Source organism: Tinamus guttatus, unplaced genomic scaffold, assembly GCF_059628265.1.
Source record: "Tinamus guttatus ecotype Peru unplaced genomic scaffold, ASM5962826v1 Tinamus_guttatus_pri_ptg000218l, whole genome shotgun sequence".
Classification (NCBI taxonomy): domain Eukaryota; kingdom Metazoa; phylum Chordata; class Aves; order Tinamiformes; family Tinamidae; genus Tinamus; species Tinamus guttatus.
Window position 1 is genome coordinate 1,327,762 of NW_028288752.1, and position 19,190 is coordinate 1,346,951.

Genomic DNA, 19,190 nt, shown 5'->3' on the forward strand with positions numbered 1-19,190 from the left:
TTTTGCACTGTCCCCTGCCCCTCCTTGAGCAGCCACAGAGAAATGGATGGGGGAACCACAGTGAGTTAACCAGACCCTGTCCCACCTTCAAAAGGACCAAGCTCCCCAATGCTGTTTGCTGTGCTATCAAATAAACCCTTCTGAAGAAGGCTAACAAACTAAAACGCTGCCGTTGCTTTAATCATAGTCAAACAAGACTTGGGGTTTTGACTACAGACATGCCAGCCTGCTTTGCTGCCATGGTAACAGACTTTTAAAAACTGTTCCTCTTAATAATAAAAACAGCACAGTGCTTTAAGAAAGACTTTATTTTGACATTATTCCATCCTCCCTTTTTAATGTCGCAAGTTTTATTAATAAGAAAAAACTGCAATAGTTTTCCAGAACTTAAGAGCATCCTCCCCAGACAAACGGGAGCTGCAGCTATTGAGCCCATCACTCAACTCCTTGACAATAACAGTACATATGGAAAAAGATGAGGGAAGAAAATGAAAATTACTGCTAACCTCACTACTGCAGAAACAGAAACATAAGCCACCATGGCAAAAGTGGCATTGTACCAGCACTAAGGGGTTTTAAGTTGATGCTTTAACTTATGTCGCCTTGAACTCCTCTTGCAAAACTACTCTAGGGAGAAGCAAGAGGCTTCTCTTAAGAGAGAGGGTAGGAAGAAGACAAGAGCAAAACCCCTGTCTCTTTAGAAGTCCAAGATTTATGCTGATCTCTGTCAGGCCTTGAGGTTTTCTCCCCCAGCACAGCCACGACAGGGAGTTTAAGGACACAGAGTATCCATGTCTTGGAAAGCACTGTGAGCCGCAGAGCTACTCACAGGAAAAGGGAGCCAAACGCAGGAGGGGAATGGGCAGGGCAAAAGCAAAGTCTCTCCTTCTTCAAGGATTTTTAAAAATGCAGAAAGGTTAAACGACAGAGCACAAAAAAGGCACTGCAAGTCTGACAAAGATTAATGCAGGCAGAGCACAGAGTTCATAAGAAATTCGAAAATGAAATGTCAGCATTTGGGCTGCGAGAAGAATGATTTGTTAAACTGCCTGAAATGCTTAGAGGTGTGTGCACACATATATGTGCATAGATACCATATATACATACCATACATGTGCATATCAAATATGTGCTGAAAGTTGAAAAAGGTCACTAGGGCAAAAGAAACCATTTTTGTTGTGTTCCGGGCAGCTGAAATCCAAATCTCTCTCCTCAGTTCTGAATGAGGTGTTTGTCCTGGCATTAACTCAAGCTGATCCATTTTAATAACTATACACACTAAAACTGCCCAACAACCAATAAAAACACGCAGTCTACCATATCCAATTAAATTACAAGCTACTATAAAAATAACTAAACAACAGAGGAGGCTTGGAGACAGCAAGCTGACGATAAACATCCTCTCCCAGATTTGCTACAGTATTTTGACAACCACAAGCAAAGTTGGCCATAAACATTAGCCCAGAATGACTCCGGTTTAGAAACTTTTCTGGCTTTGTTCAGAGAAAAGTATCACTTGTGAGGATTAGTGCTGAGAGCTCTGATATCATTCAGGCACAATATTTAGCTAATGTAGCTTCCCACGTGCCTTGGTAACGGAAGTTGTCTCCCCCCCAGTGTTATTACAGTATGAGTTAAGAGGACGCATGTCAGCACGTTATCAGAGCTTCATCACTGCTAACCGCATTAAGTGTCACTAGGAAAGCCACCAAGCTGCAGTTATAGGAAGCCTTTTTTCTTCTTTGTAATTGAAGGAGCCATTAAAGTGATATGATTGCCTTTGAAGATGTGCAGTTATGATAAATACCGAAGACCACTAGTCAGAGAAATTGCCCTACTTGTCACCCCAACAGAAAACACTGCACCGCATCACATGAACTCCTAACTCGAGGGACTGCCAGCAGATCCCCTTCACCCAGATTTACTGGTCCACATTTGAGAAGTTTGACAGGATTTTCTACTGAAGCAGAACATCTAGCTATCCAAATATTTTGAAATAATTGCTCCTTAGCTGATTAATTTTTATCCAGTAAACTAGTAGAAGTTGGATTTTCAGGAGAACTACGAATAGTTTGCTTAGTTTTATCAGGAAAAATCTGTCCACAGATCTCTAAGTTTGCCAAGTATTGCCAGGTATTCCTTGTGTGTCTCCAGAATCAAAAACAAAAATACCCCTTGAGCCACAGGAAACATCCGTACATCTACAGAATTAAAGAGCAGTCGCATCTGTTTTCCTCTCATAAAATACAGGCTCTGTTTCTTCTGATAGCATTAATCAGCCTTCTCTGCTTCAATTGTAATTAGAATTTATCTTTCTTTGAAGTACAATTCTGGACACTCACTTCTCGTTCATTATGTGCTTTTCCAGGACCATTTAAGACCCTAATCTCTCCCTGCCCTCAGGCAGCAGAGGATCACATTTCCCCCCTCCCTGCGCAGGATTCAGGATGGCAGTGGATAACCTGGATAACCTGTCACAGCATCTCCTGTACAGAGGAGTCTTTATTTACCATTTTAAACCACGCACCTCCAACCATCCGCGCAAGCGCAGTTATCAGTCCCCAGATCTCTGGGTCATTCAGCTATATCTAACTCACGTTTACATCTGTAACAGGTAACAGTTATACCACTTTATCTGCAAGGAAACAGATTTTCCTCAGACTGGTAACCTTGGTCCAGATTTACTCTGTTTACCACAAGAAAGGAGGACAGTTTGGGGTCAATTACGACATATGGAAAATAATTTTTATGGCATTAATAGGAATTTTCAATTTTTTATACTTCATTTTCTGGAGTAAAGTTATGCTTCACACAGACGCATATACACTCTAAAGCATCAGAGAACCAGCTTCTGAGTTTCTATGTGAAGCCTGATGCCACCGCACAGCATTTGCTCCTACGTGAAGCCCATGATGGTGCCCAAAGACTCCTCCGCGCTAGACAGAAAACGCCGTTTCTGGTGCTGATGTGTATACCACACCACATGTTTACATTAAAAGGTAACATTAATCTGAGTCAGACAGATGCTTTTTGGGGGATGAGGAGAGAAATCTTGAAGCAGAATACAAAGGATTAATCAGGAACATAATTTTTATTCAGGCTAATAAAACTAATAGAATACTTCTGCAGCGTGCCCTAGGAGGGGGGTATGATTTTCCTCAAAACTGATGTCATAAGATTTCTCTCTCAAAGAGAGAGCTAAAATACTTACCCTCCCCTAACCTCAGGCAGTGCACATTAAAGAAAAACTAGAAATCACAAGTCCACATCTCTAGAGGGCGTTTTGACCTCTCGTCTTGCTGCAAACTGCTCCAGCTTTGTAATTTCTCCTGCGCTGAGGAGCAAGAGGCCAGAGGACAGGAGTTGCTGAATTTCTTGCTGCGTTCACAAAGCGGCCCAGGATGGGTCCTTTGGTCCTTCTCTGCCCTTGACAGGGCATGGAAACTGCTTTCTTGGAAGCACAACCAGCCTTTCAGGGCTGTGCTGGGCAGTCAGCACCTCACCCGCATTGCAGGCTATCGCTGTTGCTGGACGTTTCACAGCAGAGCTTCATGTTTCTTTTCTTTTGGGGAATATCAAAGGATTGAGAATTTTAAAATGCTTGCAGCACAAAGCAAGAAAGAGGAATTTATACTGTATACTAAATCCTTTTGTGATGGAGATTTACAGACTTGCAAATCCCTTCCTAACTTACGTACTGCTATAAGCAGCAGCCTGTCCTCTCCAAAGGGCAAAACAGGAATAAACCAAAGATACCCAGTGGTCCAGTCCGTCTACAGCACAATTAATTTCCAGCTTGCCTCAACATGTTCAACTTCTCTGCATTTCCACATTTCTCTGGAAGAAAAAAATACTAATCCTAAATTGTCTCACAAAAATCAGCCATTTTTAAACAGGAGGAAAAAAAAGGCACAAGCAGATAAATGTCTAAATTTAAAGAAAAAGTTTATTTTGCGTGGCTATAGTGCTAAAAAAATGGCAAGAGTACAATATTTAATGCAAAGCACAAGTCTCAAGGTATTGAGAACCTTTAGAAAAATAAGGATGTTGATTAACAGATTCTGTAACACCACACCACGACTATTTCATACCACTGCAGCTCCAAAAATTGTTTACTGTGACTGCTCTGCCAGCCCCATAGATTCAAACTCATTTTGTCACGTGATCCCAAATCTCCCAAATTAAGAAATGGGATTCTTAGGGATTACTCTTTAATACCCATTTGGGAGCAAATGCAGTTACTTTTATCCAGCAGATTCAAGACGTGTCTATCCCGACTACTGAAATCATGATTTGAGCCACCCTATCCCAGCTCCCTGCACTGTTCCTGACAGCTCTTAGTGTCACAGTCACAAACTTATTTTCAAGCTGTTACTCTCACATCATCACCATGAGGTGTGCCCCTTGTTTTCCTATTTCTCATCCACCTCAGCTACTAGCTTTTTCACGGCAGCATCCTTACAGCTTACCCATCCTGTAGTGGGTCTTTTTCTGTCTCCATCATCTACCACCCTTCTCCAGCGTCCCATCGCTCATGCTATCCTCTAGTGACCAGTCACTTCGATTTACAGGTCACCCCACATTTTGTGTCTCATAAGACAGACAGAAACACAGTATTTTATTATATAGCTTTCTTTTGTCTACCATCTATCACATCAGACACAGCCTTTACTTCCACACGATGAACAGTCATTATTCCCACAGGCTGATTCCCTCAAATGTATTCCCATCTAAGTGCAGATGGTGTATTCATTACAAAGTTAAATTTTAAAGAGTAAATGGAAGTGGTTTTGTTAAAAGTAAGTTCCCTTTTGGAAAATTTGAGATTCAATGACTTTACCCTGAACTTTACTCTTTGCTTGCTAATGAGGAATTTTGGAGTTGTAACTTCTTGAAGGGAATTTTTTTAAACACATAGTAGAGGTGAAACCAAAGTTCTGATGCACAAGGCTGAAACACAGAGTACAAGTTTTTAAGCACCAGCATCCTGACCATGACTATAGAGGCTGGAGCTCAGAGCCAAAGAGTGAATTTTATCATCTCAGTTACCCAGATAAACAATTAGCAGTTTAACACACTTTCTATTTTAATTGATCTGTTCATATGACAAATGATGAACATCTCACTTGTCAGTGTCTTCAGCAGTAGTTTCAAGATCTGAAGTGTTTGACAGAGCTGCTGGAACATTTGAAATTTTACTACCTCACTTTCCTAATTAACACATGAGCTCAAGACAGCCTAGCTGACATTTTACAGCTAGGCAGAGGTGAAGCTAAATTTAGGAAGTAACTACAGTTCTTTTAAACACTGTATGTTTAAAGCCTTAATGTCTATTCTTAAAAGGCATTTAAAAAATAATTTGATACTTTTACACCAGGACCTGGAACTAGAGCTCATTGCACTGTCACCCAAGAGCGCAAAAACAGAAGAAAAACAGGTTTACAAGTTCCTCATTCTGCAAGGACACAAATCTCTAACACTACAAGGATAACACGAGAGGAGTTTCTCACCTGCTGTTTCCTGGAGGAAGTTCTACATTTACACCTTACCTAATCATACTGCTTCAAACACAAAATAGTTTGTGGCTGCAAGCCCAGAGAGCATCACTGTTTCAAAAAGGCTGAAAGGTGAAGAAAAAGCCTCAATGATTAGTTTGAGAATAAAACTGAACTTATCAGAGAGAATACAGTGCAGAGCAGGGAAGGGACAGACTCTGATGCTTTAATGAATCTGAGATTTTGACCCAGAACAAAACTGACAATTGTTCACAGCACCCGTAGAGAGAAGTATTCACTCAAACAGTCTCTTCATCAATTGTAAGAAGTCTTCCAGTTCAGTCTGGTAACAGATTAGGTTTTAAAACATGTAGCAAGCTTAAACATTTTAGTGTAGCATACCTGGAGCATTCATCATTCCTATTTTTTCTTACCCTAACAGCATTTATTTACCTGAAAGTAAGTCACCAAAAAAACCTATATTCATAAGCTAAAAGGCTTCTGAAAGAACAGAATGAAGTTCTCTATGTAGAAGAGAACTAATTTTGGACATTCTGCATCATAACTGTTAAAACCTAAGCATTTTCAGCAAAATCCATCACTGCCTTTGCCCACAGTTTAAGAGATGCAATCATTTGAAATCTGAACTGAAAACTTAGTATGTGTACAGCAAATATAAACAGTTGTTCGATTTTCACTGTGGTCCTGAAAAGCTATCCTGCACAACAGATTGCAGACCAATATTTTGAGTTTCTAGTACGGAAAATTAGCTTTGATCATCCACAAATATAACGGACACTTTGCCCTTTACAGTTTTCATGTTCTTTTCACTTCTGCTGTAGAAAACATTTTTATAAAAGTTCTTCTCTCCCAGTTTTTTTTTTTTTTTTGGTTAAATCCCAAAATATCCCGTCTTAAAAGAACAAGCCTCAGAAAGTTGCAACCTGAGATGAAATTCTCCAAGAAACAAGCACAGGCTGACATTCCCTTTATTTTTATTATCAATCATATACTTATTACTACCATTCACACACTACAGCACCAAGAAAACCTTTCATTAGACTTCTTTATGCTGAAAGCAGGTGATGTAAATTAGTCAGTAACCACACACAAGATGCTCAGTGTCAACATCCCGAATTCAACTCTCCTTCTCTGATCCCAAAGCACTAACCTGAATCCAGGAAACACAAGATTGGTCCTCAAGTCCAGTCATCCACAACAACAAAGGTTGGCACCACAAACTACCTCCAAGTTGGTACATTCTCTCCTAGTTCTAGGAGGGAATGACTCTTGGTTTGCTTCTTTCATGAGAGAAGAAAAGCAAAGCAGCTTATTTCTGTTTTCTAGCCTAAGGTGTTTTTTTTTTCTTTTTCTTTTTTTTTTTCCCTCCAAACTGATGGCTGAAATATCCCCTCAAAAGACATTTAACTCTTTAGGTCTCCTTTTTGCAGCTCATCAGCCAGAAATGATGCAACCCTTTTTTCACTCAGTATTTCAGGGTGACCTTCAGTGCTCTCCTTTGTTGCTAACATAACACTATTTCATAGGCAGCCTGCTTATCTAGTATAATAAATGAACAAAAGATTGTTTTTTTTAAAGTCACAAGGCCTTTTGCTTCTCTCGAAGGGGAAAGGAAGAAAGGAAGGGCCATGAGAGGTGGCAGTACTTGCCAAAACCCCTTAGTAACACAAAGCAGATCTTTAGGTTGCTTCAAAGCACAAGGAACTCGTTTCCAATCAGTAATTGCACACAACCCCCCATCTCGGTTACATCATCCAGCTTGATAGTTGTCACAAAGATCAATCTCAACTATAATGGTGACACACGCTAGTTTGGAATGGCAAAATGATGTAAACACTTCTGACAAGTTTGAGAGTGCCACAAAACTCTGGCCACACTAAGTTTGCTGTATTATTTGGCATTTATCATGGTGGATGAGAGAGCACTCTGGTTATTACAGAAAAGTCTATTATTGTCAAAGATTTCATCAAGAAAGAGATTAAGTCTTACCTCTGGTTTGCTGAGGCTGGATGACACAAGAGAACCAGATCCCACATCCAGATCCCACTGTTTTCTCCCACTATTTTCTGGATCCAGTGCAGCAATTCGTCCATCCAAAGTGCTAATAATTACTAAAGACCTGAAAGTCAAGACACATTCCTTAGTCAAAAGAGCAACCTGTAGTTTTCTCTCTTCTGAAAATACACACTATTAGCTATCCTCTGAACCTATATTCTTTTAAATAAACTTAAGTCAATATATTCTGCAAAACAGCACTTGGCAGCTCTACTTAGACAAAAAATAAATAAATAAAAAGAAAAAAAAAAGAGTAGAAAAAATTAAGTGTGTGGCTGTATGTCAAACATTCTACAAACCATAACACTCTTGTTCTGGTTCAATTGCATAGAGGGTATCTGACTTTTTACTCCTAAATGTAGGGGGTACAGCTGAATGAGACCTTCCTCTCTTTAGATATTTCTGTGAAAAGTATAAATACTATTTTCTCTAGCTCCTTGTCCAGGGATCTTTAATGTGACTTCTTTTAAAAACAAAACCCTCCAACAACAATTAACCCAGCAAATCAGCGTGTAAGAAATGCTAAGTTGTAACCAAGTAAATTCTCGGCATCTGTAGCTAAAGCACGGAAACCATGGAGGAGATTTAACAACATCCTATAATAAATTGAGCCTCTCTCAAGACAGACACAGAACACCACACAGAAAATAACTTCCAAATGCCTGTGGACAATAAAGCAAATTCTCTTATGCCACTTAAAGTGTAAGTAGCCTATCTGGCTATATATATATTTTTATATATCCGTGATTATAGCAGACTAGCTGTTGATTTCTCCACAGCCTGAAACTTATCCTATATATATATATATATATATATTATCCACGAAAAATAGACATACAAAATTTCTTACACAACTGAAATGAGTATTTCTGACTGGGCTAGAACTCAAGCATAAAAATAAAACAAACTAAAAAAAAACAACACACAGGTAGTGGCCAGAGATGAGATGCTGACATCTTCAATGGTCTTTTTTCCAGGGCAAACCTCATTTTCCCTGACCTGAAATGGCTGGGACCTGCGGGCAGCCCTGGCTCGCAGCAAGGCACCATTCGAAGGGCGGCGAGGGCCACCCTGGATCCCTTTACAAGCTGCTTGTGCTGCGAGAGGCTGGTTTAGTGACCCAGAAGGACCCTGTATAGACACATTTCAATGAGACAAGAGAACTGTGTAAATAAGCCTGCTCAGCAAATTAACTTTTTTCTGGTCTAGAGGAGGAGGCAGGAGGGGGGTTTAAAAGGCTACTGCACACACAGATACGTACACGAATTACCATCCAACCAGTAAGAGTCACAAAATTATGCAAAACTGAAGCCAAATAAATTAGCTTATCCAAAACTACCAATGCGGTAAGCTGATGGTTAGGCAGGAACTGATGAGGGCATTTGTTTTCCTTTAAGGAGGAAAATAAAAAGCGTGATCTTAAAAATATGCTCAAGGACAGTGGCCTATTACATCACCCATAACAAAAGCCATGTGAAACAGTGCAGTTTTACATGCATTTTTATAAAACCTTATACTATATTGCACTAACCTTCTAATGAATTATGGAAAACTGAACACATCTTTAAGCTGAGTCACAAATACTGCAGCAGCCCCTATTCCTGAGGGCAGCCAAACATCACATTCCTCCATAAAACTTAAACTTCTTCATTTAAGAAACTGTTAGGAAAGTACCAATTGTGCAAATATTTGAACAGGAGAACACACAAGTTTTATAGTCGAGTACATATAATTATTGCAACTGCACAGAAACCAAGAGCAGGTTAATAATAAACTAGATTGAAGGAGACCGTATCTCTGAGCACTGTAAACAAGGCGCACACCAAAGGCCTTGGACACACGTTTAACAGAACCTGTTTGCATATTATTGTAAAACAACTTATTTGAAATACTCTCGTATTGCACGAAAGTATTATTCTAAGAAGATCTATTGAAATTTTATCTTGATTCGGCTGACAACTAGGATTTGAGGGAAAAATGAAAAAAAAAAAAAAAAAAAAGATAGAAGCTAGAAACATTGCCAGAATGGAAAGAATCTTGGCAATAACACTGCGGAGATGAAAAACGCTACACATCACACTGTAAAACACTCCCTCCCTATCTAGTCCCAGTGTTTCCTTTAATCTAGCTCTTCCCACCTGTCTCATCCCTCTATAAGAAACGCTTTATTCTGTGTTGTACCTTTCTGTACTATCTTTCCTCACCAGGCACAAATCTCGACCTGAACAAAGACTTCTTGCTACTACCTGTGGGGAGCACCAGGACGCACATCTAAAGCGGTTAAGCGCCCCCAAACCCCTCCCCTCCCTTGGGTGCAGTGACATTCTTGTTACCCCCCGCCCCGCCACCAGCCGTAAAATGGACTTTGTTTCACGTTCTCCACCTCCTGAGCAAACATCCCGAGACCCGGAACGGGCCCAGCTCTGTCCATCGCTCTAACCTGGCACTGAGCTACATGCAGAACTGGAAGCAGGAGCAAGAAAACCACTGGTTTCTTTCAGGGTTTTTAAAATGAGTGATTTGTTTTAAACTACGATGCCATGTGGCAGGTTTCTCATCCCATCTTCAGCTTGCTCTCAAACCACATTCCTGCATGTCAAAGACTAACTGCTAAAAAGAATCCTAATTTGTGTACTAAAACCCACCGTTACTGTCTCTAATTATTTATTTTTCTATAAATTGCAATCTTAATGCCTAGTACCCCCATCTCTGACCAACTCCAAACAGGTTGAAGTCCTGTTGTTTGCACTCAATCAGTTCAGGATGTCTGCACATATGCTGGGAGCCTTGGTAGTTCTCACCATGAAGTTTTCCTTTTTTCAGCTTCCCTCCTTTTCCTGAGAAATTCCACTACTTGAAAATTTGAAGCCGAGAATACAGAGTGCTGATAAGAAAAAGATTTCTCCATCTTTCAGGTAGTCTAACTGAGCTGTAATTTGAAGAACTAGATTAGTACATTATGATAAAAGCCATTTAAGTTAATGCTATTCCAAGAAACTATTTAATTCAAGAGAACTTAGAAATGAGGAGGTGTCTTGCTTTTTGTCTTCCTGGATGGCTATCACAACAGTTTACTGTGGCAAATGATGCCAAATTCTTTTGCCAAAACACTCACCAGTGGAATATGGTCAACGATGTGAAAAGTTATTCAAGAATAAAGAGTGTTTTAGCCATCTCTTTGCACAGCTTTTGTTGACACGCAATGCAAATAAGTCACAGACTGTACTAGGGAGTGAATCAAATCACATACTACTAGGGAAAGCAAAAACAAAACAAAACAAAACTAAGCACAGATCTAGAACTGGAATTCTGGCAATTGTCCCTACAAGCCTGGACCAGAATAGAAATACACATACACGAATATATGCGTAAAATGAACAAACCACTCAACTCCAAATCATGCAGTTACTTGAACTCCAAGCTTACGGACAAGAGGTGTCAATCAGAAAGCTGAAAACGGAAATCTTAAGACAATCAAACCCCTTTATCACAAGCTAGAGCTCCAGAACATATTATAGAGCAAATGGTGGAGACCGTGATCTCTCCTGGGTCCTCACAGATGGCCAATAGGAGGACTAAAGGACAGGATCAGTATCAGGTAGTGCACACAGACATATTTTTAATAGCAGCACCAGACAGAGGCCATGTTAACACTATGTAGTCAGATTTTATTTGCGCTTAGTATGAAAAAGCATCCAGAAATACCATTTTTTTCCACTCAGCAACTATAAATAATCTCTACAGTTAAGTGAAAATGCTGCTTTTTACCATTTCCTGTCCTCTTTCGCTTTCAGACATGAGCTTGCTATTGCAGCGCAATTACAACTTTCTCTCTTTAAATTATAGAAAAAAAGATCATCTGGAGACTTTCACATACATTTATAAAAGGTGACCTAAAGACACTGTCTATATCCTGTTATGAACACAGCAAACTCCTCCACATGAGAGGGCTCAAGCACAGCCCTGCTCTACTTTACAGAAGTTAAAGTATTTGATTACCTACAATCAGAAGAAAACAGCTAAGATTGCAAAGGAAAAATCCATCTAAGAGAAGATGTGAAGAGGATGGAGGAGGAAAACTTACTGAGCTTGTCTAGGCTCTTTAACTCAGAAAAATATTTACATCTATTCAAAGGAGTTGTTCTCATTAACAAAACAAAGAAGATATTAACATCATCATTTATGTACAACATTTCCCTCTATCCTGCTTCAGGAAAAAGAAAAGATCCTAATACTGGACTGAAGCTGTTTGGGGCATTAAAGTTCCAGTACTGTAATGGGACTATTTGTCAAGCTTTACTCTAAACAGACACTCTAATTTCAAAACCCTCATGCTTGTGTGTAACAAGCACAGTAATTCACTAACCATCACATTTATTTTCTTCTAGCAAATAAATTATTCTCAACAACCAGACAATTACTTTCATTTGCCGACAGAGCAACAGAGTTTTTCAGATTACAATGACATACTGTTACACTGAACGGATATTTTATTGCTGAAGAACAATTTGCTGAGGTGAGCATACAGCTCACAGATACTGAGGTTAAAAAAATAAAGAATTAAGGAGAATACTACAACCATACAGCAATTGTGTTTTCATTTCATGACAGCAAATCTATTCCAACGTACTACTCAATTAGAGAACAGCTACATTTACTCTGAGGCTTTAAATTCTTAGATTGAACATCCTCAGTGCTTTTACTTAACTAGTAACCACACAGAATACATGCATTTAAATATTTTTTCAAGGGTAAATAAAAGAAGATCTTAGTAAAATTGGATGCAACTCTCTTCCCCACAACCAGTATAGTAGAACTGCAGTAAGCTAGCTAGGCTTTTGATGACCCAATACACAAGAGCATGACTGTTGTTAATAAGTGACTATATTTTCCTTAAAGAAAACAGGATGCAGAGCTGTCAGTCGGTCTCTTCCTCTAAACAAGTGCTCAGGCTTTTCATTTTTAGCACACACTCTCAAATAGAGCATGTAGTCATGCCTCTCCTCCTTTAAGCTCTAGCTGTGGCTTATCACCTCATCGCTTCTCAGCCAATTCAGAAACAGCCTGGAAACAGCTCAGTAACATTTCTGCATTTGAGTCATTCATTAGATTCCTCCTTTCCCAGCAGCTCTGTGCCACACGCACTTATCAAGTATTTTATTTCTCTTTGTTGTATTCTGAAACTTGTTTGGCAGTTTGTCATGTGCTTTCCTTCCCTTCAAGTGCACACTGGTACGTGTTTAATAGGCAATTAAGCAAACAGGAGAATTATCTTTTCTTAAAAGAAAAGGGATGACAAAAAGGAATACATCACACTGAACACCCCGGAGGTGCGAGCACTGGAAGGAATTTAGAGGACAGACCCCAAGGACCGTGCCTTGACTTTCGAATTTCCTTGCGGCTAGCACAGCGCTGTCCCTCAGGGACGAGTCACAGAAGGAACTGGGCTCAATATTATCACGGTAGCAGCCAGTCAGGCCAGATGCCCAGCACAGTGACATCTAGCAACTTAGTAGCACAGCAAGAATCAAGACATCCTTTCTCCCTCTTTACCAGGGAACCCCCACCGTGACAGCCAGGTCCTGAAGGATCCTGCAGATCCTGTGAACTTTCTGGCTGTCCCTGCACACTAGGTCACAGCAGCCCCACTCCTCTCTTTTGTCATGACCCCCTTCCCAGCACACGGCTCTTCACCAGCCCAGTTCACCTCTCCCGTGTCCCTCCTCCAGGCCATCCCCACTCGCACCCCCCGCTGCAGGCCCCCTGCACCCACTGCTGCGGGGCTCCCCGATATCCCTTCGCACCACATCCCCAATGCCAGGCAGCTCCTTCCCGCTGCACAGAGACCTTGTGCTGACCCCCTGCCCAGCGTCCCCACGTGTTGATCCCGCTTGGCACTATCCCCATCCCAGCATCCACTGACACCGATCCTAACTCCACTGACCCCCCTCCTCGTCCCATAGCAGGCACTGACCCCCACTCCATCCACCCCTATGCATTGACCGGCACCCTATGCACCCTCACACGCTGACATCCATCCTACGCACGGACCCCCACCCTATGCACAGACCCCCATACACGGACCCCCATCCTACACACGGACCTCCACCCTGTGCACCCCCCCCACACTGACCCCCACCCCACGCACTGACCAGCTGCCCCCGCAAGCCCAAGAGCCCCAGCTCCCTCCCGCCTACCTGCCGCCGCTCCGGGCCTCGCCGCTCTCCTCCGCCTCCTGCTCGCCAGGTGCCGCGGCGGCCACGCCGGCCTCGTCGTCCTCAACTGTCACGTCAGAGGGGAGCGCGGCGGGGGCGGCGGCCGCCCCCAGCCCGAAGGCGGCCTCGGCATCGCCGCGCACAGGCGGCGGTGGCGGCGGTTCCGGGCCGCCCGCCGCCGCCCCCAGCAGCACGAGCACCGTGAAGGCGGCCAGAGCGCTGCGGCCGCGCGGCCCCCGCATGGAGGGGCCCCGCCTCGCCCGCCGCCGCCGGCCGTTAGGGCATGAACGCCAACGGCCGCCGACAGCCGTTAGAACATCAACGTTAACGGACGCCGCCGCCACAGAATGGGCGCCCGCTGCGCGCCGCCACCCACCCCGCTGCCGAGCCCCGCCCCGCGCGCCGCCACGTACCGGCGCCCGCCTCCCCCGGTCGACCCCGGCAGCCCATTGGGCGACCGGTACGTCGCTACGGCCGCTGCCTGCGCCTGATTGGCGCGGCCGCGGGCGGGGCGGGGCAGAGCGCGGCGACGGTGTTTGTCAACAGAGCGGCCGGCCCAATGGGAGCCACGCCGCTTCCCCACCGCGGCCGCAGCGGCCAATCAGGATCGCATGATTCACCGAGGCGCTCGCGGATTGGCGGAGCGGGCGCCCCACACGTGCCGCTGACTGGCGCGCGCGCCGCACGGCCCCGCCCCCGAGCGGCCGCCCCTCCGCCGCGCTGGAGACGTGGCCGTTTCTCCGTGTCGGGAGGGGCGGGCGCAGCGGCGCGTACCAAGGGCGCGCGCCCGGGGGGGGGGGGCTCGGGGCGCCCCTGCCGCGCGGAATGGACGCGCCGGGCGGGGAGGGCCCCGCGGGGCCGGCGCCGCCGCCATGAGGGGCCGCGAGTGCCCGTCATGCCATTAAAAGTAGCCATTAAAATAGCACTAGCCAAAGTGTTTTGGGGTTTTTGGAAACGCGGCTCTCTGACCCCTCCGTGAGCTGTTCTCGAAGAGCTTTGAATTGTCATTTGTAGACTCCCATCTGCACTTCTTTCCTCCTGTTTACACTCTATTTGATGAGCTGGAAGAAAAACCTCACAAAAACAACAGCAGAAAATAAAAATAATAATAAAAAGGCAGCTCCAGGTGTAGGCAAAGCTGGGTCACAAACACCAGTCCCCAGGCAGCCCGTGACTCGCAGGCCCGGGATTTCTCTTGGATTCATTCATTAACAGCGAAGTCCACAAGAGTTTTACCTCGTGCCGCATGCCAAGCGGCTCGTGTTAGAAAGTTGTCATTTTTAGTAACTTAACTGACATTTTTTTTATTATATCCATATGGTCTGGTGCTAATATTTGCTTTATTTAGATAGCTCCTCTGTCTCTCGAGTGCTTGCCCCGTCATGTGTTTATGAGCGGTGATCACAGCCCTTCTGCTTCGCAAGCAAACGAAGCCAAGGACTCTTATTCCTTCCTTGCGCTTTTGGCTCTCGGCTCCCCCTCGTCTCACGAGCCCTCCCTTGCACCTGTTCCCAATTAAATTAATATTCTTTGCGTAGCACCGCTGCGAACAGGCATGTCGAAGGGTAGCTCCAATACATTTACAGTTTGAACTCTCTTTTATGGAGATGGTGCAGCAAATCTAGCCCTGTGCGGTGCTTTTTGCAGGAACTGCTGCTTGTTTGAGGGGCTTAGGGGCACGTAACTCAACAACCACAGCAAGCTTTAGGGTATCTGGATACCCCACAAGCAGAGCAGTACTTCCACATCTGTCCTGTTTCATGACTGCTTAAAACACATGCTACTTAAAACACAAAATGCCTTGTGAAAGCGTTCTTACCACACTCATGAAGGTTAACTCTTTTTCTTGTTCTTCCTCCCACTCCCCTTCCCCAGAGCAGCAGTCTGGCAAATGCTGCCTTTTCTTTTTCGGTGGCTGTGGGCAGCTTTCAGGAGAGCCCATATATTCTTCAAAGTTGCTCCTGATTCCTGTTCCTCAGCTCTGCAGCCTAAGTATTAACGATCACTGCCACTTTTCGTTTTGGAAACTCTGTTCTTTAAGACATGGATGATATTGCTCACAAGTCCATACACTGAGCACTGTATGATTTCCTCTCTGTATTAAAAAACTGGCGCCAACAACTCCAAACTTCCTGCACTTTGCAGAGCATGACTCACATGCTCCATTCTGTTCATACTGACTGACACAAGGGATCTATTTTGGTCATATGACAATAACTTAAAATCCGACCAGCCATTTAGCAGGAAATCAAAGCCAGCGCTTGCAAGATGCCTTGCAAAACGAAACTCAGTGTATGCGCGGCCAGCTCATCTGGAAGAACCTGCTCCAGCAGAGCGAGGCACCGCAGCGAGAGCCCATCGTGCCACCTTGTGGCTGCCCTATCCAAAAGCCATCGAAAGGCCTTGCAGGATGAAAATTCAGGCTGCCAAAAAGCTGTGCACATGGGAAGCGATTTACCAGCACCCCTCATTTCTTTTCTTTTCTTTGGCAGAATGAAACAGAATCACAGAACGGTTGAGGTTGGAAGGGACCTCTAGAGATCATCTAGTCCAACCCTCCTGTTCCAGCAGGGACACCCAGAGCACGTGGCACAAGGTGGCATCCAGGCGGGTTTGGAAGATCTCCAGAGAAGGAGACTCCACAGCCTCTCTGGGCAGCCTGTTCCAGGGCTCTGTCACTCTCACAGTGAACAAGTTCTTCCTCACGTGGAGATGGAACTTCCTGTGTTCCAGTTTGTACCCATTACCCCTTGTCCTGCCACTGGCCGCCACCAAGAAGAGTTTGGCCCCAATTGAAAACCAAGCACTTCCGTCAGGATCCCAGCAGAGACAAGAAGCCAAGCAGGTGTTATCCACCGAAATGTTGTCGAGCTGCAGTTTGCAGGATAAAAAAAGAGATAGCAAGAATGTATTTCCTGAGGCATGATTAGAAAACGGGCTTGGAGCGTTACTGCTGGAAATAGCGTTAATCTGGAAAAATGAGTCAGAAGTGCTTTCAAACACTCTCCCTTCCACTTACTTTCCCTGCTGTGTTGATGAAGTTTTACCTCCTTGGGCCTTGTTGAATTTTAGCCGTTTTGTGCCATTGCCAAAAACGAGAGGGATGTCGGATAAACAGATCTGACAGCCAGGGACTAACTCAGGTTAGCGTGAGCTGTCACAACAGTTTTAAGATGGGCTAAGCCTGATGTCCTACAGCCTTCCCACTGCCAACTGCCACCTTCTTCAGACTTGCACAAGGCCAGGAGTCTTGACCTTCATTTTTTGGGTTGTTTTACCTTTCAGAAAAATCCTTCCCCCACCAACACATGATGGAAAATTTGGCAGAGGATGGACCAGCGTGTGAGAATACCCTTTTTGGTGGATTTGTTGCTTTGGACAAGAGCAGCTTAGGCCAGATATGCAACTCCCCTTCAGAGGGTGTGTAAAGTTTGTCCGAGCCAGTTCAACTCGTTCAGCTCGGAAGAAGGAGCCGCTCTCTTTGCCCATGAACCGAGGCGAAGCAGCTCAGCACAGGCTCAGAGGAAGAGAGTACGGAAGAGGATTGTCTGTTTTTGACAGCACTGAGCTGTTATCTCAGCTACTGGGTAATTTCTTAACATGTAATTTCAGCCTTCGGTGCAGAACTGAGCACCCAGGGTCACACAGCCACCCCGACAAGGCTTGTGGTCCAAGCAACCCTCCTCACCAGGGTGGCATTTTGTTAGAGTTCAATTCTAGCTGTTCTCACCCTGTTTGACAAGGAAAATGCCTCTTCAAACAGAGAAGGTTCAAACGTCTCCCTCTGCGCTGAAGCCGCGTTCGCTCCCAGCGGGGCTGTGGCATGGGGCAAAAACAGCCTTGTACCAAAGGACTTGGAGCCACTCGTGAGTAGAGCCCGCTGACCCCAAAACCTGAGGAAAATTCACTCCTAAAAGCCTGGTGCCCTCCTTGTGTGCAATTCCCAGCACACCATAAATGAAATATTCTGCGGAAGATTTTCCTGCCTTCACTGAAACTGTAGATTCTGGAGAAAATGCTATCAGAGAACGGCATTATCTGCAAGTGGAAATGTTTGCGTTCCTCTGGGCGTGCACACCACAACAGATAGGCTCCAAGGCATAGCTGCCCATAGCTGCTGTGAGACTGCACACAGGTTTCTGAGGTTGTACTTAACCTTAGTGCTTGTTAACTCACATACATGTGAGTAAAAACTCTCATATGTATGTAACTCATGTTAAATAACACCCATATGAAGCTCACATGGAAGGATGGGCTTGCTGATCAGTGTAACTCCCCCACAACTGCTTATTTCCCAGTCAAACATTAGGGTAATGAAAGGAGTAGCCCCCGAGCCCGGTCACCTTCTCCTTCAGGTCTGATGATGCATTTTGGAAGAACTCAGTCCTTTTGGATGAGTCTTTGGGAAATACAGGCTTCACTAAATGCGTGTTTACACTTTTAAAGTGTGTGATTTGCAGGAAAGATCGCTACCAGCTACTAGAAAATGCCAAATTGTTCTGCATAGTCATCACATGCTTGTAACAGCAAGTCACCTGCTCGGGACAGTGAGGTGAGGCCTTGATTTGCTCAGATACTGCCTGGATGGTGACAATAGAGCCTTTGTTTGAGGAACACCCTGTTGTGCAGAGACTGGTTTGTTTGTCCAAAGCAGAAAGGATCATTTCTAGCCCTTGGAAATCACAGCGGAACTGCAGAGGGTGGCAGCAAAGCAAGTTGGTCATGCATACAACTGAAAAAGAAAGGCACCAGCAGGTCTCTCTTGTGCAAATAAATATGTTAAAAAAATGTTTTCAGCTCCCTGTGATCTTGAGCGAGTCGTCAGTGGTAAATTCCTGTGATTCCCATGGATCTCGGTGGGGTTGCAGCGGTTTGAGATGCTGCAGTGTGGTCTTGGCTAAGCTCCAGGAGGGAACGCGCCGCTGTGGAGGGACTTGAGGCTGACCTGCCTCCCTGTTACCTTCTCAGGGACAGTCCCAACAGCTACAGGGGCAAGGAAATACAGAAAGGAAAAGGAGTTATGTGCTCCCAGCTGACAAGCTGGGTTGGGCTGGACAGTGGCCCTGCTGCAGGCCCAGATAAGCTGTGACGGGTACCGATGTTGTCAGAGAGCCAACGTATTTTGAGGAACAGCCAACCCTGGCCCCTTGGTGGGGGAACTGCAGATTCGTTATGGTTGGAAAAGACCTTTGAGATCATCGAGTCCAACCGAAAGCCCCTCAATGCCTTGAGGGTGCCCCTCAACACCCTTCCTGCCAAACCGTGTCCTCAAGCGCCTCATCCACACGTGTCTTGAGCGCTGCCAGGGACAGCGACTCCCCCACATCCCTGGACAGCCTGTTCCAATGCTGGATTCCTCTTTCCATGTAGAATTTTTTCCTGTTGCCTAACCCGAACCTCCCCT

The 19,190-nt window shown here is 44.5% G+C and overlaps 1 protein-coding gene across 1 annotated transcript in view; it reads right to left on the reverse strand.

Moving 5' to 3' along the window:
• Nucleotides 1–14,058, reverse strand: part of EIF2AK3 (eukaryotic translation initiation factor 2 alpha kinase 3) — a 42,502-nt gene extending 28,444 nt beyond the window's left edge. The window contains exons 1-2 of the mRNA XM_088524964.1: nucleotides 13,769–14,058; nucleotides 7,506–7,635 (exon numbers count right to left, since the gene is read on the reverse strand). Of these exons, the coding sequence (XP_088381090.1) occupies nucleotides 7,506–7,635; nucleotides 13,769–14,028 (390 nt within the window). The 5' untranslated portion in view covers nucleotides 14,029–14,058. The remainder of the gene's footprint in view (nucleotides 1–7,505; nucleotides 7,636–13,768) is intronic.
• Nucleotides 14,059–19,190: the final 5,132 nt, after the last annotated feature.